This window comes from Microcaecilia unicolor, chromosome 5 (genome assembly GCF_901765095.1).
Source record: "Microcaecilia unicolor chromosome 5, aMicUni1.1, whole genome shotgun sequence".
In the NCBI taxonomy this organism is placed as follows: domain Eukaryota; kingdom Metazoa; phylum Chordata; class Amphibia; order Gymnophiona; family Siphonopidae; genus Microcaecilia; species Microcaecilia unicolor.
Window position 1 is genome coordinate 3,564,534 of NC_044035.1, and position 22,059 is coordinate 3,586,592.

The 22,059-nt window shown below is 43.9% G+C and overlaps 1 protein-coding gene across 6 annotated transcripts in view; it reads right to left on the reverse strand.

The window, feature by feature from the left end:
- TACC2 (transforming acidic coiled-coil containing protein 2) overlaps window positions 1-22,059 on the reverse strand; it is a 209,638-nt gene that overhangs the window by 11,055 nt on the left and 176,524 nt on the right. For 5 of the 6 annotated variants that reach the window (XM_030202587.1, XM_030202588.1, XM_030202590.1 and 2 more), the window contains 4 exons: window positions 18,666-18,755; window positions 11,576-11,722; window positions 6,048-6,124; window positions 5,065-5,108 (listed from right to left, as the gene is read on the reverse strand). In XM_030202587.1, coding sequence (XP_030058447.1) covers window positions 5,065-5,108; window positions 6,048-6,124; window positions 11,576-11,722; window positions 18,666-18,755 — 358 coding nt within the window. The remainder of the gene's footprint in view (window positions 1-5,064; window positions 5,109-6,047; window positions 6,125-11,575; window positions 11,723-18,665; window positions 18,756-22,059) is intronic. The other variant, XM_030202591.1, reaches the window with a different exon arrangement.

Consider the following 22,059-nt stretch of genomic DNA (forward strand, 5'->3'; position numbering starts at 1 on the left):
TATAGCTATGTGATGCAAGGTTCCACATTAGGAGTCACCGACCAGGAAAAGAATCTAGGTGTCATCGTTGATGATACAATGAAACCCTCTGTTCAATGTTAGCAAATATTAGGAAAGGAATAGAGAACAAAACTGATAATGTTATAATGCCTTTGTATTGCTCCATGGTGCAACCGCACCTCGAATACTGTATGCAATTCTGGTCACTGAATCTCAAAAAAGATATAATGGAATTAGAAAATGTACAGAGGAGGGTGACGGAAATGATAAAGGGGATGGGACGACTTCCCTATGAGGAAAGGCTAAAGCGGCTAGGGCTCTTCAGCTTAGAGAAAGGCGGCTGAGGGGAGATATGATCGAGGTCTATAAAATAATGAGCGGAGTGGAACAAGTAGATGTGAATCGCTTGTTTACTCTTTCCAAAAATACTAGGATTAGGGGGCATGCGATGAAGCTACAATGTAGTAAATTTAAAATAAATTGGAGAAAATATTTCTTCACTCATCGTGTAATTAAACTCTGGAGTTTGTTGTCAGAGAATGTGGTAAAATCAGTTAGCGTAAAAAAGATTTGGATAATTTCCTAGAAGAAAAGTCCATAAGCCATTAAGATGGACTTGGGAAAATCCACTGCTTATTTCTAGGATAAGCAGCATAAAATCTGTTTTACTCTTTTGGGGTCTTGCCAGGTACTTGGTCTTGGATTGGCCACTGCTGGAAACAGATACAGGGCTTTATGGTCTTTTAGTCTGTCCCATTATGGTAATACTTATGTTCTGAAATTTACAACATTGTCCTGAGAAAGAGAAATTTCCAGGAACTGATTCTAATATTTCCAGCATTGTCCTCTGATAGAGAAATTCATCAACTGATCCTGATGTTTCTAACACTGTTCCCATAAAGACTCCCAAAGAAGCCTTGAGCCCTGATTCCCTCCGCTGTTTTGGAGATATGGACTTCTAGGAATAAGATCTTAGATACCCAGGAGTGGCCCAGAAGACAGACTCCCAGGAAAAGCCCCATAACCCAACACACTCCTAGGAGGAAGAAACTGCCAGGAACAGGTCCCGGTATTCCCAACACTATCCTGGCAGAGACAAAGACTCCCCACTGATATTCCAAGTCCTAGCTGAAGGGTAAGACTCCCAGAAATATGTTTTGACATCCCCAGAACTTCCAGGATCAGTGCTTCATACTCCAGAAGCAGCCCAGAAGAGAACTCTCCAAATTACAGTGGAGAAGTTATAGCAGAAGGCTGAGAACCAAGGAGGCCAGGATCTAAATCTCACTGGTGCTCTTTGTGACCTTGGACAAGTCACTTAACCTTCCATTGTTTCAGCTACTTAGACTGTAAACTTGGTGGGGACAGGAAAGGAGAAATTAAGTCTTAGCTGCCAATTTCCTTTCCTTTAGTTCCAGCAGACCAATCCGGAATCTGTGGGTTGTGCCCATCGACTAGTGGATGGAGACAGTCAAAAAAGAAGTCCAGTGTGCTTTTTCAAATAAGGACACAATACAGCTTTAGATGCTCAGTATTTCAAATGACAAAGCAATGGGCCATCTGTTCAATTTCACTTGTATTGTAGTAATACATCCCATTAAACACTTTGACAAGTTAAACTGTTAGAAAAAACTAAATGTTGAACCTGAAGAGTGTGTTGATAAAAGAGTGAAAAGAGTAATATTAAAGTATACTAAAGTGGTTTAATAACTGGTAATATTTATTTATTGCATTTGTATCCCACATTTTCCCACCTATTTGCAGGCTCAATGTGGCTTACATAGTTTCGTTATGACATGTTCATTCCAGGATGTCAGATACACTTAGTATCTGTACACTTACAATTAGTAATGTGCAGAGATAAAGTAAGGGAAAAGAGAAAGAAGGTGTTAAGCAGGATAGTGTAGAAGGTGGCCTTTAATAACTGGGTGGGTTGGTGAAGTAGTTTTGTAAAGTTATGGATTCTCTTTGTAGGCCTTGTTGAAGAGGTGTGTCTTCATCGATTTGCGAAAGTTAGTTATTTCATCAATGGATTTCAAGGCTGTAGGTAATGCATTCCACAGCTATGTGCTCATGTAGGGAAAGGTGGTGGCGTGTGTCAGCTTGTATTTTAGTCCTTTACATTAGGGAGGGCCTCTAGACTGCATGGTCCATCCATCACTGCCCACTGGAAACAAAGAAATACTGAGCATCTAAGGCTGCATGGTACCCTTATTGGATAAAGCACATAGGATTTCTTTTTTTTCTCTCTGTCTCCATCTACTGGTCAATGGGCAGAACCCATAGGTTCTGGATTGATCTGGTGAAGATGCTTAGGAAATACCTACAGCACCTGAATATAATTCATCTTGAGCTGCTACTGAAAAGATTATGAACAGACCCTGATATGCCCAGCATTGTCCAAGGACAGTAACTTCCAGAAAGTGGTTCTCATATTCCCAGCATTGTTCCAGGCCAGAAAGACTCTCTTGAACAGGTATACATTTTCCCAGCACTCCCTGGGAACAGGGATCAGGCCTGGATTTTCCAGGCACTTAACCTGGAGAGAGAGACTCGGGACATCAGATCCTGGCATTTCCAGCAATGTCTTGGAAGAGAAAGATTCCCAGAAACAGATTCTGGTATTCCAAGTGCTGTCCCAGAGAGAAATTCCAAGGATCAGGTCCTGATATTCCCTGATAACTGTGAAGATCAAGTGCTGATATTTCCAGAACTGTCCCAGCAGAGAAAGACAAGGAGGTCAGATGCTGATATTCCCAGCGCTATCCCCAGACGATATCTCAGGATATTATACCTGATATTCCCAGCACTGTCTGAGAAGAGAATGATTTCCAGGATCTGATCCTGATATTTCAAGCACTGTGCCAGGAGAAAGAGGGACTCCCATGATCCTGTCTGGATATTGCCAGCACTGACCCAGTGAAAAGCCGTACTCTCAGCACCTTTATCTTAGGTAAGTTTAGCAGTGCTTGATCAGGGGAAAAATTGAATGAGAATTTGTTAGAAAAGACAAAAAAAAAGAGTTTAAAACAAGAAGAAAACAAAGAAATGAAACTGCTGCTCAAGCAAGCGGGGGGGGGGGGGGGGGGGGGGGGGGGTCAGAAAGAGCGCAAGTACAGGAAGTCAGGGTCCGAGACAGCACTGCTATAGGAAGCGGGAATCAGAGAGAGTTATGAACATCAACAGCACCAGTACAGGGTCAGCAAGAGTGACAGGATCAGAGATGGAACTGCATTCACAGACGGCTCCATGCCAGTGCCAAAATAGCAGATGGGTTTTTTAAAATCAAAGTTGCTACAGATCAGCAAACCGCAGCAGTGCTCAGAAGCCAGAGAAGGCAAAGCAGATGCAGTCACAGCAGCAGCAGCAGGGGGGGGGGGGGGGGGGGGGGTCGAGCCACGTGAAAGGAGCAGGGTTTCCTCTCTGTCCACCTGTGGACGCTCAAAGCTCATGAAACCTGCCTTTCACTCTCAGGACTGAGTACAGAACATGTCATAGCATTTGTATAGAATGAGGTTAAATAATGAGAGCGTATTACCCCTATACCACTGTAATATACCACTGAGTGGAGGAGTAGCCTAGTGGTTAGTGCAGTGGACTCTGATTCTGGGGAACTGGGTTCGATTCCCACTGCAGCTCCTTGTAACTCTGGGCAAGTCACTTAACCCTCCATTGCCCCTGGTACAAAATAAGTACCTGAATATATGTAAACTGCTTTGAATGTAGTTGCAAAAACCTCAGAAAGGTGGTATATCAAGTCCCATTTCCCTTTCCCCCTTTCCCATATGACATCACAATATCAGAAGTGAGCCAAGTATTGGGCAATCAAGCCATTGTGACATCACTGATGAGGTTGGCTCTTATTGGTGGAATGAGTGGAGGAGTGGCCTAGTGGTTAGTGCAGTGGACTTTGATCCTGGGGAACTGAGTTCCATTCCCACTGCAGCTCCTTGTGACTCTGGGCAAGTCACTTAACCCTCCATTGCTCCTGGTACAAAATAAGTACCTGAATATATGTAAAGCCACACTGAGCCCGGGAAAATGTGGGATACAAATGCAAACAATAAACCGCTTTGAATGTAGTAGAAAAACCTCAGAAAGGTGGTATATCAAGTCCCATTTCCCTTTCCTTTTCCCTAGTAACACAGAAACAGGCACATGCTGGCTATCGCTGGCTCAACTGCACTAGAGGGACCTCCACTTCTAGTGGAACAGAGGCTTTCTAGGGGTTCCTCAGTCCACAGCTGGCTTCAGACGAACTGCTCCAGCACAACAGTTGCACCCCAGCCTAGCTCCTTCCTTCAGAACAGATATCCGTTACCCTCCCCCTCTCCCCTATTCTCAGACTGTCATTTCTGGCTTCTAGTTCCTTCTATTTGTTCAGGCTCCAGAAGACCTACAGCAAGGGAAGGATATGAGCTGCTGTGTTAGAGCTATTTAAAACTATCCCTCCACTATTTAAAAATCACTGTGTAAACACAGGCTTAACACTAAGCTAATGGAGCAGAACCACAGTTCAGCCCCAGTGTGTGGGTTCCAATTCTACTTTCTTCAGTCAATACAAATTCATTTACCGTCCATGCACATGACACCGCTTACAGCCCAGGACAGCCACAACTGGGGAAGGAGCCTAGAGCTTAAACCTGCAGGCTGAGAACCAGGGGAGCCTGGGTTCAAATCCCCACATCTCCCACTGACACATTCTGTGACCTTTTCAGTTCACTTTACCCACTACTGCCTCAGAGAGAACTTAGAATGTAAACTCTCTGCACTTGCGGATTTGGAAAGGCAGCTATGTAAACGTAAAATCCAAATGCAATGTAAATAAACCATTTTTCCCCGAATATCTGAGGGATATTGAGCTTAGGGGCTAGGGAACCAAGGTGCATTTTATCCTAAACATTTAAAGCAGCATTTTAGAAAGGACTTCCAACTAAGAACAGGCACAAAGTTCGATTGCAAGCCCTCTGGGGATAGGAAATACCTAATGTACCCGAATGTAATGCACCTCGAGTTACTAGAGAAATAAATAAATATTCTGTACTCGGGAACAGCGTCACTCACCGATCATCTGGGCTATCGTCTTCTCATATTCTGCAACAATTTTCCTATAAAAGGAAACAAAAATGAAATTTAAGTCCTCCAAGTGTGAAGCAGTGAAACCTGGTCTCAGCAGCAGACCGTCCTGAGCGGTAACACTGAGACAAAGTCCCTGTACATAATGCCATAAGATCACCCCCTCCCCTTCTCTAGTGCCACTTGTCTGGATTCCTGCACTGGCTCCACCAGTGGTGTAGCTAGGTGGGGTCACGGGGGCCTGGGCCCCCCAAATTTGCTCTAGGCCCCTGGTTGGCTGGTGGGTGTCACCAACCCCGCCAGCTGAAGACTTCGTACAGCGCTGGTCTGTGGCGGTGCCGCTGCATTGCTTGCCCTGCTCTGTCTTCCCTTCACGCCAATTCTTAGTTTCACGAAAAGGAGAGTGGCCGACGTGAGGGGAAGAGAGAGCAGGGCAGGCAATGCGGTGGTGCCAGAGTCCTGTCTCCTCTATGTATAAGGGAAGACACTGCTGACTTCCTGAGCCAGAGAGCTGACCTAGAGGGACTGGCCTGAGATACTATTTATTTATTTGTTGGGATTTATTAACCGCCTTTATGAAGAGATTCACCCAAGGCGGTGTACAGTAGGTACAGTTTAGCATCAAACTTACAATTTTGTTAACAGCATAACAATAGTAAAATAACGAAGAATAAACATAAATACAATAAATGAAGTAAACTTGAAAACAATAAATTGAAACTTAATAATAGAACTACCGTGAAACAGTATCAAAAATATACACAATTCACAGCAATGGAATTCAAATATCAGAGATGTAATACAATGTTAGCATAATACTAATGATATAGCTAATAAGCAGCATTAGGACATAAGCCTGTCCCCTTCTCACATACAGGATGGTGTCTGAAATGTCCTAAGTCTTGTAATTGACACCATCTGTACAGCCAGGAATATTAGCATTCTGGGAAAAAAGGCCACTTCGTCCTCACCTCATCTCTACCACTTCCCTGCGACACTCCTCGTACTTGTCTTTCCACTGCAAAGCCTCCCGCTCCTTGGCTGCAATCTGAGGAAGGAAAAAAAGACATTACCCAAACTGCAGACTCTCTATGCCATCCAATTTCAGCAGCTGGATCTCTCTGTCCTTCTACCTGATTCCTCAAGCCCTCCTTGCACCCAAGTTTCCCCATCACAACCCCACACCTGGGTCTCTGAACTGTTCTCAAACCACGTATTTCATAAGTCATAATCAACTAAGCCAAGTCCAACATCCAAGGAGAAATCTAACTGGGTAAATTCTATGATATGACACCGTCCATTGGGGGGGGGGGGGCGATGACGCTCGCTGACTGCCAATTCTACAATGGCATCTGTGCGCCAAGAAGCCATTATAGAAATACTAGCGTAAACCTGAACTGGCCTATATATGGTGCAACCATTTATGCTAAGTCAACACACCAAAGCACACTTTGTAACATGGATAACATAACTTACGGAGCTGATTCTATATTTGGGGCTGAAAAATTCGGCACGGAAGGAAAACATACCTACGTGTATTCTATAAACCGTACCTAAGTTACATACGTACATATAAGTACATAAGTATTGCTATACTGGGACAAATTGAAGGTCCATCAAGCCCAGCATCCTGTTTCCAACAGTGGCCAACCCAGGTCACAAGTACCTGGGAGAAACCCAAACAGTAGCAACGTTCCATGTAGAACCCCAAAGAGTAGCAAGATTCTAGAATTCTAAAGAATAAATTTTATTTATTTTTATTTATTTGTTACATTGTGGCTTACAGAGTACCGTAAAGGCGTTCGCCAATTCCGGTATGAACAAATACAGTAATGTTGTGGTAGAATAAGGTTCGTGTGTAACAGACACATTAGGGAATTGTAGAGAGGAAGAGTTATTATACAGCAACATTCCATATAGAACCCCAAAGAGTAGCAAGATTCCATTCAGAATCCCAAGTACACAAGTACTTCCATACTCGGACAGACTGAAGGTCCATCAAGCCCAGCATCCTGTTTCCAACAGTGGCCAATCCAGGTCACAAATACCTGGCAAGATCCCAGAAAAGTTTCCCTGGTGTCCAGTGGCACCCCACCCCCTGCCAACCCAGAATTTAAGAAAAAGAAGTCCCTGGTGTCTAGTGCTCCCACTCACCCAGATCCGGTACCTCTTGACGGGGCAAGAGCAAAGCCCACTCGCTCTTGCTGCAGGTGTTGTCATGTTCAAAATGGTAGGGACTCTGTGCACTGGGCGGGGCTGAGTCCCACCATTTTGAAATTGACGACCCTCCAGATCCGGTACCTCTTGATGGGGCAAAAGCCAAGTCCACTCGCTCTTGCCCCATCAAGAGGTACCGGATCTGGAGTGGGGGGGGGGGGGGGGCTACTAGACACCATGGAAAGGTGGGAGGAGGCTGCTCATGTTGGGAAGGTGACATTTATCAATGAGCTGCCCCCTACTGACACAATTTTAACATGGCAGCAATTTGCATACTCATTGATTATTGTATGTTGTGTGTGTGTGTGTGGGGGGGGGGGGGTTGTGGTATTTACTGCATCTACCGCTTAGTAAGAGGTAATGACCCATCTTAGCTACATGATACATGCTAAAAAGTATCCTGGAAAAGACACAGGACATTGTACAGAAGGGGTGCTCTGAGGACTTCCAGAAGAGGACAGAGCGTCATCAGTAAGTTATTTGCTAGGAAATTGCATTTAAACTTGGGGTAAGGCAATTTAAGGAATAAGATTTTGTTTGTTTCTATTACGGTTCCATAGGCTAGCAGTTAAGGGACTATTCTATAGTTTACCATATAATCAGTGTAGAGCAGAGCTGAGAGTCACAGGAAACCCCAGTTTACAGTTTTAACGTTAGTTTGCAGCATAGCTTAGTTTCCATAGGGTAAAACCCTTTTCCCCATAGTTTTAAACTTTCTACCACAGCCAACAGCATTAAGACAGACAGACTCTAGAAGGCACAGCAGGGCCTAATTCAGTGTTCCTTCCCACCCACCCTTCACAACTCATCTATTCATTTATAGTCTTGATTTATAGTCAGTTATTCTAATTAGGATAATAAGAGAGGAGTCTTTATTACAGAGTTTTAATTATATTTCATTACTTTTGAGAAGCAAACACTAAATAAATCACGTAGAGGGGCATAATCAAACGCGAACGCCTATGTGTAAGAACGTCCATCTCTGAGAACGGCTCTGTGAAGGGGCGGGCCGAACTGTATTTTCAAAAAAATGGATGTCCATCTTTTTTTTTGAAAATACATTGGATTAGGGCGTTTTTTGAGCTGGGCGTTTTTGTTTTTTAGCGATAATCGAAACCGAAGCGGCCCAGCTCAAAAACGACCAAATCCAAGGCATTTGGTCGTGGGAGGGGCCAGCATTCGTAGTGCACTGGTCCCCCTGAGATGCCTCTATGCCAGCCTCAAATATCATACCTAGCTCCATGACAGCAGTATGCAGGTCCCCAGAGCAATTTTGATTTAGTTGGTGCTGTGCAGGACCCATGCAGAGAGGAAAAATCGGAAGAAAAAAAAAAACAAGCAAGCAAGTGCAGTCAGGGGTCCAAATTAAACTGATAGTAAAAGGGAGATTACAAGCTCAGTGCTTTAGCCAGTGCACCACATTATTCAGGTGCTTAGATAGTCTTCCCTTTCCATTAAGTCCCTCCAAGTTTCTGTCAGCCAATCACAGCTCGTTTAGGGCACTTTTTTGGGACCTGTTCGTGAAAAAAACGGGTCCAAAAAAAGTGACCTACATTCTCTCTAAAAACGCCTTTCTTTTTTCCATTATCCGCCGAGCACGCACATCTCTGCTCAGCTGATAACCACGCCTCAGTCCCGCCTTCACCACGCCTCCGACATGCCCCCATCAACTTTATTCGTTCCCGCAACAGAGTGCAGTTGGAAACGCCCAAAATTGGCTTTTGATTATACCAATTTGGGCACCCGCGTGAGAAAGACGTCCATCTCCCGATTTAGGTCGGAATATAGGCGTTTTTCTCTTTCGATTATAAGCAGGATAATGTACCTTGTAATCTAAAGGTTCTTTTATATTAGTCGAATATCCCTGGTACCTTAACAAGTTTTACATTATTAAATGGCTCAATAATACCAAGATGCAGATAGCAGTCCAGCAGTGAGAAGGGTGCTATTCAGTCTTTTGCACTGAGTGTCACATCATATATGTGACACTCAGTGCAAAAGACTGAATATCTCCTAGTAATATGTGTAATAGTAATATGTGTGTGCCCGATGCAAAGAGCTCCTAGCCCTCAGAGAAAAAGTTCACTCTTGAGGCAAGAGTAGCAGACTTGGAGGAGCTGAGGGAGACAGAGAAATAGATAAAGGAGACCTACAGGAATGTTATTATTATTAACATTTGTATAGCGCTACCAGATGCACGCAGCGCTGAACACCTGACACAGAGAGACAGTCCCTGTTTGATAGAGCTTACAATCTAAAAATACAGACAGACAAGACAATTAAGGGTGAGGGAAGTACTGGGAGAGAAGGAACAAGGATAGGGGAATTGAGTAGTGGTTAGGAGCCAAAAGCAGTGGTGAAAAGGTGAAAATGTTGTAGAGAAGTCCCACCCTCAGTCTGGCAGCCCTGTGCTGCCTTGGAGGAGGGAGGTCTCCTAAAGGACAGCATCACTCTGGTAAAGTAGGAAGTAACCCTGTAGCCAGGACATGCACACCAGGGGATGTAATATTCTCTCGCACCGAGGATGTGTTTCCAAGAACTTCTGCTCAGGCAGGAAGGGTTAGGACAGCTGTTGTAGTTGTAGATTTGATCATTAGGCATGTAGATAGCTTCATGGCTGATGGAGGTGAGGATCACATGGTCACTTGCCTGCCTGGTGCGAAGGTGGCGGATCTCACGCGTCACCTAGATAGGATTTTAGATAGTGCCAGGGAGGAGCTGGCTGTCTTGGTACATAGGAAAATGTGGGAGGGAGGTTCTAGAAGCCAAATTTAGGCTTTTAGGTAGAAAGCTGAAGTCCAGATCCTCCAGGGTAGCATTTTCAGAAATGCTCCCCGTTCAACAGGCAGGACCCAAGAGGAGGCAGAGCTCCAAAGTCTCAATCTGTGGTGCTGAGATAAGGGATTTAGATTTGTTAGGAACTGGGCCACAATCTGGGAAAGGGGGAGCCTATTCTGAAAGGATGGACTCTACCTTAACCGGTATGGAAGCAGGCTGCTGGCACTAACTTTTTAAAAGGAGATAGAGCAGCTTTTAAACTAAAATGGGGGGGGGGGGGGGGAGGAAAGATGACAGTTGCTCAAGAGTTCATGGTTTGGTGTGGAGTATTATTGAAGGATACTATTGAAAAAGGACAATTGGGGAATCCCAATACAGAAGTTTCAACAATGGTGAAAGAAAGCCATGAGTGTTTAAGGAGAGAGCAGGGTAAAGGATGCACATTATCCCTGTCAACTTCTAAGCAGCTTGTAGATGCAAAGAAAAAATATAATTTGAAGTGTCTGCATACAAATGCAAGAAGCCTAAAAAATAAGATGGGAGAGTTAAGAGTATATAGCACTAAATGATGAGGTAAGGGAAAGCTTAGGGTCTTGTGATCACAGCAGTGCGTCCTCACTATTATATCTAAATCTGAACTGATCTGCTGGACCACTGAGACAGAGAGGGAAGGCAGTAGGTGGGAAGCACCAGAACCTCCAAGGCAAAGGTGAGCTCCTGTGCGTCCACTCACATCATTAAAGTTACAATACACCCTCCCCCATGGCTGGTGGGAGCTTTGGAATGACTCCCCCCTCCCCCCACATACACACATACACACACACACACACACACACACACACACACAACACTGGACATGGGAGACGAACCTCCCACCCAAGCATCTCCTAGCCTAACAGTCCTGCTGGGCAGTACCAAGATAAGGGTCCTGAGTTCAAGATGGCTGACTTCAAGATAATGAGCCGATCTGTCAAAAGATACAGAGGGTAGGTACGGGGTATAGGAAGGAGAAGTACGACATGAAAACTGTTGTATGGCTCATAACAGTTGTGGGATATCATTAGCTAGAAACAACTTGGCAAGCAGGGTGTACAAATGGTTTAATTTGCCAATACACCCAACCCACCTACCACTGAAGTCTTCCCACCGTGTTGCCGTCTCCTCTACATTTCCTGATATTCACTCTTGCTTCTATGCAGTGGCGTAACCTGGCTTAGTTGCCACCCAGAGCAGATCACCCCCCCACCTTCTAGGTGTGCGCTGTTGGCTCTGCCAGTCCCCTGAACCGTAACATGAAGTTCAAGTCAGAAGGGATAGGTGACTGGAAGAGTCAAAAGTTGTGCATATGTTCAATGGCAAACGACACCTACTGCCCCCACTCTTGGTACCCTGCTGCTGCTGTGTCTGTATTATCCTATTTGATCCTTTTACACCATCACCACATTTCCTCGCTGCACAGAACAGAGAGATACAGACAGTTAGCAGAGTCTGTGCCCCAGCTCACCTCTTCCTGAGCAACCTGCAGTGTCTGTTCCAGGTCCTGCTCTTGGTATGGGAGGAATCCGGTGCTGCTCGTCTCCATGGCAACAGTCTGGGGGTACAACGCCTTGTGAGAGAGGGGCATCTCTGCCACTGCCGCCCGAGCCTCTCGCTGAGAAAAGAGGAAGATAGAGAAAACAAGGGGACATTAAACTCCTACAATTTACCGAAAATGAAGGAAAATGAATGACAAAAACACAAACCTACTCTGTTAGTATATCACATTCCAGCTGTGCCATGCTGCCATCAGACCCCGTATCATTATCCTATCAGCATGTGCCACGCTGCCACCAGATCCTGTATTTTTATCCCATCAGCATGTGCCACCAGATCCTGTATTTTTATCCCATCAGCATGTGCCACGCTGCCACCAGATCCTGTATTTTTGTCCCATCAGCATGTGCCACCAGATCCTGTATTTTTATCCCATCAGCATGTGCCACGCTGCCACCAGATCCTGTATTTTTATCTTGTCAGCATGTGCCACGCTGCCACCAGATCCTGTATTTTTGTCCTATCAGCATGTGCCACCAGATCCTGTATTTTTATCCTGTCAGCATGTGCCACGCTGCCACCAGATCCTGTATTTTTTCCTATTGTTATTTATTTAAAAAAAAAACTTATAAGCCGCTTAACACCTAATCATAAAAAATTACAAACAAAATACAAATACAGATACCCTGCTACAGTCATCTTCCATCATTTATCTGTGAATAACCATGAAACATCAGCAAATGCCTGAACAAAGAGCTGCGTCTTCAATTTCTTAAATTGCAAAACATTTGAACATAAGCACAAACGGCCAGGTAAAGCGTTCCACGTCAAAGGCCCCGTTAACAAGAACGCCAAAGCCCTTGTCGCAGCATAATGCGCGATTTTTACTAAATCCAAAGCTAGCCACATTGCAAAATCAGACCTTGAGCCCTTACCAGAAGAAAAAATACCTGAATAACAGATTGAAAATCCCATTGCACCTGAGGAAGCAGAGACTGATCAATAATGGAAAATATTTTGTTTTGTACCCTAGACTTTCCAGGCAAGCAATGAAGTTGTTTCAATACTGGGTGCAAGTTAGACAGGAAGGTAGCAGGAAATGGAAATCGCCCCGAGGGATCAGTCCTGAGCTGACTGTCCCATATCTTTGAGAGTGAAATTGCAGAAGGCTTACAAGGAAACATTTGCCTTTCTACAGATGACACAAGATCTGAAACAGAGAGAACACCCGGAGAGAAGGGATGTAACAAACCTCGGGGAGTTTCTTGTAACACCTCCTTACTCTCTCCCACCACCATTAGCCTTTCAGAGAGGCATCTGAGCACAGTCCGAAAAGGGCAATTATTAAAATGATAAATGTCTATTACAGACCAGCGACCTGAGGGCACAGACAGGATCTGAGAGTTACCTACAGTCACAGCCTGGCCCTGTGCACCAGATTCTGCTCTTCAAATAGAAACAGATGTTTTTCACTAGTGTCAGGCACTTTCCAGGGACAGAAACGTCCACAGATGTGGAGTGAAGCTGTCCCAAAACATAAACTGTAATTTTGCGCTGAGAGAAGAGTCTCAGAACATCTAATGATGAGACTGGGACTGAACGGACAGATAGGGGCGACAAGGCACAGACATTGCAATACCGCAAGGAAAGAAAGCTGTAGAACCAGGGGACAGGAGATGAAGCTGCATAGAACAACCTCAGGAAACAGCTTTTCTTTGGAAGGGGAACGGATGCATGAAACGGACTCCCAAAGGATATAATGGAGACAAAACCAGAAATTTAAAAAGCATGGCATAAACACAGATAATGCAAGGGGATGATGATAAAGCTATGGGATACCCTTCAAGGAGAATTGTTCTCTCTAAGTTGAGCAGGAGTCCTCCGCCTACAGTTTTGCCAGTGGGTGGTGCTGTTTCACTGTCAAATTTCCAATAGTGAAGGACTGTGAAGCATTGCAGGAATCCAGGGAACCTGCCTGTCCCTAGTGATTGAAAACACAACATTGAAGCATCACCGCCTACTGGAGGACACCACTGAGCTTAGAGGGAACGGTGGCAATGATTGCATAAGAACAGCTGGGTCAGACCGATGGTCCATCTAGTCCAAGAACCTGCTTCCAACAGTGGCCAATCCAGGTCACAAGTACCTGGCAGAAACCCAATTTGTAGCACCATTCCATGCCACCAATCCCAGAGCAAGCAGTGGCTTCCCCATGTCTGTCTCAATACCAGACAGTGGATTGTATGATAGGGAAACCTACATGGAGCAGCGGGTAGAGAAATTCCTTGCTGGGCAGATCGGACAGACCGTTCCACTCTTCATGTACTGTGGTACACAGATTGCAGCATTTGGTACATAGACAAGTGCAGAACATACAATTATTTATTTATTTATTTGGATTGTGAGATAGCATGAGATATAGTGCTGCTGAGACTGCAGCCTGGTAAGATACCACGAGGGGCATTTTCAATACTGCGTCTAAGGTGGACTTTGCACATTTTGCAATAAATGTACCAAATCCAGATAGGAACTATATCCATTTTCAAAATAAAAAAAAGAAAACTTTTTGTTTTTCAAAAATGCCATTTTGAACAAGGTTTTTGTGCTTTGTGCATTTATCTTTTTAGGCCATTTAAAAAAAAAAAATGTTAAAAATGCACAAAATCATTATTTCCTTAATATTTGAGCAAGACTTAAGTTCACTGATGAGATTATACTTTAAAAATCTCCAGAAACCATTTTATGGTCAAAGAATATGGATTTATCCTGACGTTACTAGAGTAACTCAGGAAAGACGTAGAAAATTTTTGTTACAGAGGGATAAAGTGAGAGAAATGGGAGCTTCATTTCTACTCGCCTACCCCTGTAAATGTATTGTCAAATATTTGAATAACAAGTATATTTTTTTATGATCCTGAACAATTACAGGGTTTCGTAGATAGGAAAAGCTTGAATTGAGAATAATTATAAGAAATAGCGAGAAAATATCAGAAGTAATGCCATTGTGTTTTGGACCGAGATTTTAGACATGATATATGATATGATAAAGATAACATACCCGGCTCAAGCCCAATACTGCTTACTGAATACACGCCCAGGGAAGAGCCCTATACATTGCCATAAGCTGGTTATCCATCTCCTGGGAGCAGCTAAAATAGCGCTAGCTCAAGCCTGGAGACAGAAGGAAGTCCCCAAAATGCAGATAATAAAAGGTAGACTGCACCATGTCTATCAAATGTCAAAGTTGACAGCTATCCATAAAGGGCAAATACAACAATTCCAAAAAATATGGGAAGAGTATGAACAATGGAAGGGAATTTAATGAGGCTACGGCATGTACCGATGATGGGGGGGGGGGGGGGGGGGGGATAAGGGTAGACTAGGGGATCAAAAAGTATCTGAGGTAATTGGATGTTTTGAATAACTATGTTCTATTTCTGTAATGATTAGCACATTATATTGAAGAGCGTTTATTTTCTGTATTAAGGAAAAAGAAATTGATGTTATTTTACCAAACTGTCTATACTGTTGGCTAAGTTGTATTGGAGCTAAAGATTTTGGTTGTCATTTGTGATCTGCAACTATTCATCAATAAAAAAATTGTAAAAAAAAAAAAGAAGTAATGCCACTGACAAATAGACAATGTTTCCTTTTATTAATCTCTCCTATATGATTTTCACCACCTTTTCCCCCTCTGAAGATTGAGGTCTGAGAAAGAGATATGATTGTTATAATATCATTTGTTTGAGACCTGAGGGTCCAGATGTTTATTTTCCTTTAATATGATCTCTGTGTTTTCACAAGTGTGTTGTTATTACAACTTGTATATTGTTTAAATAATAATAAAAATAAAAAATGCACAAAATCAAGCCATTGGGATGTAGAGGGGCCAGCATTCTTAGCAGACTGGTCCCTCAGACACCCCAGGAAAGCAACAGGGCCCCCTAGAGGGCACTGCTGTACAGTTCATAAAAATGCTCCTGAGTACACATCTCACAGTTGCTTCCTCATCTTGTCTGCTGAACCCTCCAAAACCCACCAAAAACCCACTACCCCCAACTGTACACCACAACAATAGCCCTTATGGGTGAAGGAGGCACTTATATGTGGGTCCAGTAGGGTTTGGGTGACTTTTGGAGGGCTCAGAATTTCCACCACAAGTGTAACAGGTAGGGGGAGGTATGGGCCTGGGTCCACCTGCCTGCAGTGCATTGCACCCACCACTAGACTACTCCATGGACCTGAATATAACATCTGAGGCTGGCATAGAGGCTGGTAAGTACTATTTTTATTCACATTTTTGGGGAGTGGGAGGAGGTCAGTGACCATTGGGGGAATAAGGGGGAGGGTCATCCGTTAATCTCTCCAGTGGTCATTTAGGGCACCTTTTTGTGTCTTATTTGTTGTAAAAACAGGTCTAGAGCAAAACGTTGAAGTTTTTACCCTAGACGTTTTGGTTTTGTTCCATTATGGCTGTAAAATGTCCAAGCGTTAGGCACACCCTAATCCCTCCTTCAAATCACCTGACACACCCCCTTGTGATTTGGACGCATTATAGACGAAATGCATACACACGTTTGCAAAACAGACTTCAGAAATGACAGAGATAGTAGGAGTAATCAGGAAATGAAAGCAGGTAAACAAAGGAATCAAGCTGGCCTGAGAAGGGGAGGAGGCCTTTGCAGGAGAGCAGACCACTAGTAACACATGTGAGACTACATTCAATGCATTGCTCATATATCTTTGCAGTGAGAATAACAGTAAAGACATTAAACACATTTTAGGACTTCACTATAAAAACTAGTACAAGGCTGCCAGGGGCAGAACAATCATGTACAGTACCCATGTCTGTTTTATCATGCCCACCTTAGTAATTCCCTTATCCCTTATTTGTCCTGTTTGTCTGTCCTAATTAGATTGTAAGCTCTGTCGAGCAGGGACTGTCTCTTCATGTTCAAGTGTACAGCGCTGCGTACGTCAAGTAGCACTTTAGAAATGATAAGTAGTAGTAGTAGTAGTAGTGTTTGGGATTCCAGAATCTTGCTACTGTTGGAATTCTGGAATCTTGCTACTCTTTGGGATTCCGGAATCTTGCTACTGTTGGGATTCTGCACGGAATCTTGATACTTTGGGATTCCAGAATCTTGCTACTCTTTGTCCTTATCCCTTATTTGTCCTGTTTGTCTGACTTGATTAGATTGTAAGCTCTGTCGCGCAGGGACTGTCTCTTCATGTTCAGTCTACAGCGCTGCGTATGTCTAGTAGTGCTATAGAAATGATAAGTAGTAGTAGTAGTCTTTGGGATTCCAGAATCTTGCTACCCTTTGTCCTTATCCCTTATTTGTCCTGTTTGTGTGTCCTAATAAGATTGTAAGCTCTGTTGAGCAGGGAGTGTTTCTTCATGTTCAAGTGTACAGCGCTGCATACGTCTAGTAGTGCTATAGAAATGATAAGTAGTAGTCTGTTTACCTGTCTTATCTAGATTGTAAGCTCTTTGAGCAGGGACTGTCTTTTTGTGTTTGGTGTACAGCGCTGAGTACGTCTAGTAGCGCTTTAGAAATGATAAATAGTACTAGTAATAGTAATGTGTCGGTACGTCAAGCTCCATCTCTGGCCGTCTTCAAATCTAAGCTAAAAGCCCACCTTTTTGATGCTGCTTTTAACTCCTAACCCTTATTCACTTGTTCAGAACCCTTATTTTATCATCCTCACCTTAGTAATTCCCTTATCTCTTGTTTGTCTGTCCTAATTAGATTGTAAGCTCTGTCCAGCAAGGACTGTCTCTTCATGTTCAAGTGTACAGCGCTGCGTACGTCTAGTAGCACTATAGAAATGATAAGTAGTAGTAATAGTCTTTGGGATTCTGGAATCTTGTTACTCTTTGTTCTTATCCCTTATTTGTCCTGTTTGTCTATCCTGATTAGATTCTAAGCTGTGTCGCGCAGGGACTGTTTCTTATAAGTTCAGTGTACAGCGCTGTGTATGTCTAGTAGTACTATTTATTTTGTTACATTTTGTACCCCACGCTTTCCCACTCATGGCAGGCTCAATGCGGCAGGCAATGGAGGGTTAAGTGACTTGCCCAGAGTCACAAGGAGCTGCCTGTGCCGGGAATCGAACTCAGCTCCTCAGGACCAAAGTCCACCACCCTAACCACTAGGCCACTCCTCCACTCCACTATAGAAATGATAAGTAGTAGTAATCTTTGGGATTCCGGAATGTTGTTACTTTTTGGGATTCTGGAATCTTGTTCTGGAATCTTGCTACCCTTTGTCCTTATCCCTTATTTGTCCTGTTTGTCTGTCCTAATTAGATTGTAAGCTCTGTCAAGCAGGGACTGTCTCTTCATGTTCAGTGTACAGTGCTGTGTACGTCTAGTAGCACTATAGAATGATAAGTAGTAGTAGCAGTAATCTTTGGGATTCCGGATTGTTGTTACATTTTGGGATTCTGGAATCTTATTACTCTTTGTCCTTATCCCTTATTTGCCCTGTTTGTCTGTCCTAATTAGATTGTAAGCTGTGTCAAGCAGGGACTGTCTCTTATATGTTCAGTGAACAGTGTTGTGTATGTCTAGTAGCACTATAGAATGATAAGTAGTCTTAGTAGTAACAACAACAACCGATTTGGACGTTTTGAGAAGAAATCTGTCCAAATGGTGCTTTATGACACTTTTTGGACGTTTTTCTCTTTCCAAAATGAGCCCCCACTTGATACAGCGCTGCTAAGATGGCAGCCTGGTGAGACACCACGTGACAGAGTTCTGCTAGTGCAACAGCCCTATCCTGCATGGGATATCCAGATTACAGCCCTTCCGAAACATGCACTTTTCCCTCGGTGCAGTGAGGTAGATAGATTAAAGTTCAGGGGACACAGAACGCCATAGTCACAACACAAATCATTCCATTGTTAGAAAGCAAAGAACAAAGGCAGGCCCTTCCTAAGACTGTGAGCACACACGTGCAGGCAGAGCTGTGTAGCGCCTCCGTCACTTCTCTGTGTCACACATACGTGCAGGATGCACAGGGTGGCGCAGGCAGACGTGCAACAGCTGAGGGTACCTGTGTGCCTGAGGAGACGAGCGAGGACCCAGAAATGTCACTGGCTAGCCTCAGTGCCTCCATGCTCATGGCAGCAAACTGTAGCTCCTCCTTATACAACACGGAGCCATCCGCAGAGAAAAGAAAAAGTGAAAATCAGGTGCAGAGCTTACACTGGGGAATCAGCAAACTCCAGGCCAGTGTGTGCGACACGCTGCTAAAGGAATGTCTTTTAGGTGACATATCTTAATGCACTTTTTCTGACTTTACCTGCAACGTTCCTTACATTTGAAAACTCCTGTTACTCTATCTCATCTGTTCCACGACTGTTTACACTATTAAAGATGTTGCAATGTGTTGACACTTGAAGTATCAGACTTCATAATGTGTCCTGTCTGAATATTTTTACTGCTCTGTCCTCTGCATCGGGATTATTTTTGCTGTCTTCAGTGAATTTCTTCACAAAGGCGGTAAACAAATCCTAATAAATAAATAACGTGACAGATTCACCAGAGAAAGAGGAGGGCTTTTCACACTCATACATAGTAGTGAAAGTGAAAACCACTTTCCTCTGTCCTGCTAATAAATACGGGCAGAACGCACTTCAGACCAAGTTAAGAAGCAGCACAGCCCAGGCCCATTTTGATTTTCAGTTGTGCAAGCACCTCTCACCCCCCTGCTGGGCTGTTCACACAAGTGGCAGTGCAACGTGCTGTATGCACTCTCACTACCTGTGTAATTCACAGCAACTCATTTCAGAGCACCTGAAAATTACTTTCATAAGCTCCTTATTTAACGTCATTTGGCATTTAAAGTCCATAGTACAAATCTGGTTAAAATGCAAAGCAAATATATCGTCCAAACGTCATCACAGTCGGATGATAGAAACTACTGAAACATAAATAAAACAGTAATTCTAAACTAACAGTCTTCTCAATCATATATCATAACTAACTCGCATCTAAAACAGGATTTCGTATGTGGAAACAATCATAAATCTCCTCAAATGGCTCATGAAAAATTACACTGGGCTTCCAAAAACCGTCGGGTGAATATTCACAGAGGACAGGAGAAGTTGCTGCCCGGCCCAAGAGCAGATTTTCAGTGTTCTATAACCGGGCAGTGCTGCTGAATATCCACTCTGACCGCTTTGACATGCTCCAGTTAGTGCCAGGGCAGGTCGGGGGGCAGAGTTACTTCAGAGACAGGAGTTATATGGGGCATTGGCGACATTCAGTGCCGATAACCAAAGATACCTGAGCCTGTTGGATCACTTAAAAAGCAGTCCTAAATATGCCCTGAATATCAGCTGCATCCGGAGAGCTTCCGGATGCTGCCAAAGACCTGAATATTGGGTTTTGGTGTTGGTACCCAGACAGGATCCGGCCCTGAGTAACTACTACTACTACTTATCATTTCTATAGCGCTACTAGACGTAGGCAGCGCTGTACACTTGAACATGAAGAGACAGTCCCTGCTCAACAGAGCTTACAATGTAATTAGGACAGACAAACAGGACAAATAAGGGATAAGGGAATATTAAAATGAGGATGATAAAATAAGGATTCTGAACAAGTGAGTAAGGGTTAGGAGTTAAAAGCAGCATCAAAAAGGTGGGCTTTTAGCTTAGATTTGAAGACGGCCAGAGATGGAGCTTGACGTACCGGCTCAGGAAGTCTATTCCAGGCATATGGTGCAGCAAGATAAAAGGAACGGAGTCTGGGGTTAGCGGTGGATGAGCAGGGTGCAGATAAGAGAGATTAAATTTGCTGATGACACAAAGTTATTCAAACTACTACTACTACTACTATTTAGCATTTCTATAGCGCTACAAAGCATACGCAGCGCTGCACAAACATAGAAGAAAGACAGTCCCTGCTCAAAGAGCTTACAATCTAATAGACAAAAAATAAATAAAGTAAGCAAATCAAATCAATTAACGTGAACGGGAAGGAAGAGAGGAGGGTAGGTGGAGGCGAGTGGTTACAAGTGGTTACGAGTCAAAAGCAATGTTAAAGAGGTGGGCTTTCAGTCTAGATTTAAAGGTGGCCAAGGATGGGGCAAGACGTAGGGGCTCAGGAAGTTTATTCCAGGCGTAGGGTGCAGCGAGACAAAAGGCGCGAAGTCTGGAGTTGGCAGTAGTGGAGAAGGGAACAGATAAAAAGGATTTATCTGTGGAGCGGTGTGCACGGGAAGGGGTGTAGGGATGGACGAGTGTGGAGAGATACTGGGGAGCAGCAGAGTGAGTACATTTATAGGTTAGTAGAAGAAGTTTGAACAGGATGCGAAAACGGATAGGGAGCCAGTGAAGGGTCTTGAGGAGAGGGGTAGTATGAGTAAAGCGACAGGATTGTGAAAAATTACAGAAGGACCTTACGAGACTGGGAGACTGGGCGACTAGATGGCAGATGACGTTTAATGTGAGCAAGTGCAAGGTGATGCATATGGGAAAAAAGAACCCGAATTATAGCTACGTCATGCAAGGTTCCACGTTAGGAGTTACGGACCAAGAAAGGGATCTGGGTGTCGTCGTCGATAATATACTGAAACCTTCTGCTCAGTGTGCTGCTGCTGCGGCTCGGAAAGCGAATAGAATGTTGGGTATTATTAGGAAAGGTATGGAAAACAGGTGTGAGGATGTTATAATGCCGTTATATCGCTCCATGGTGCGACTGCACCTTGAGTATTGTGTTCAATTCTGGTCGCCGCATCTCAAGAAAGGTATAGTGGAATTGGAAAAAGTGCAGCGAAGGGCGACTAAAATGATAGCGGGGATGGGACGACTTCCCTATGAAGAAAGACTAAGGAGGCTAGGGCTATACAGCTTGGAGAAGAGACGGCTGAGGGGAGACATGATAGAGGTATATAAAAGAATGAGTGGAGTGGAAGTGTCTGTTCACTCTTTCCAAAAATACTAGGACTAGGGGGCATGCGATGAAACTATAGAGTAGTAAATTTAAAACAAATCGGAGAAACATTTTCTTCACCCAACGCATAATTAAACTCTGGAATTCGTTGCCGGAGAATGTGGTGAAGGCGGTTAGCTTGGCAGAGTTTAAAAAGGGGTTAGACGGTTTCCTAAAGGACAAGTCCATAAACCACTACTAAATGGACTTGGGAAAAATCCACAATTCCAGGAATAACATGTATAGAATGTTTGTACGTTTGGGAAGCTTGCCAGGTGCCCTTGGCCTGGATTGGCCGCTGTCTTGGACAGGATGCTGGGCTCGATGGACCCTTGGTCTTTTCCCAGTGTGGCATTACTTATGTACTTATTTACCCAGTGAACGGAGTTCCCGGGGAGGAGTATAGGGAGAGATAAGATTGGAGAGGTACTGAGGAGCAGCAGAGTGAATGCACTTACTCTCCCTATCACTCCCTTAGAGAGGACCTTACGAGACTGGGTGTCTAAATG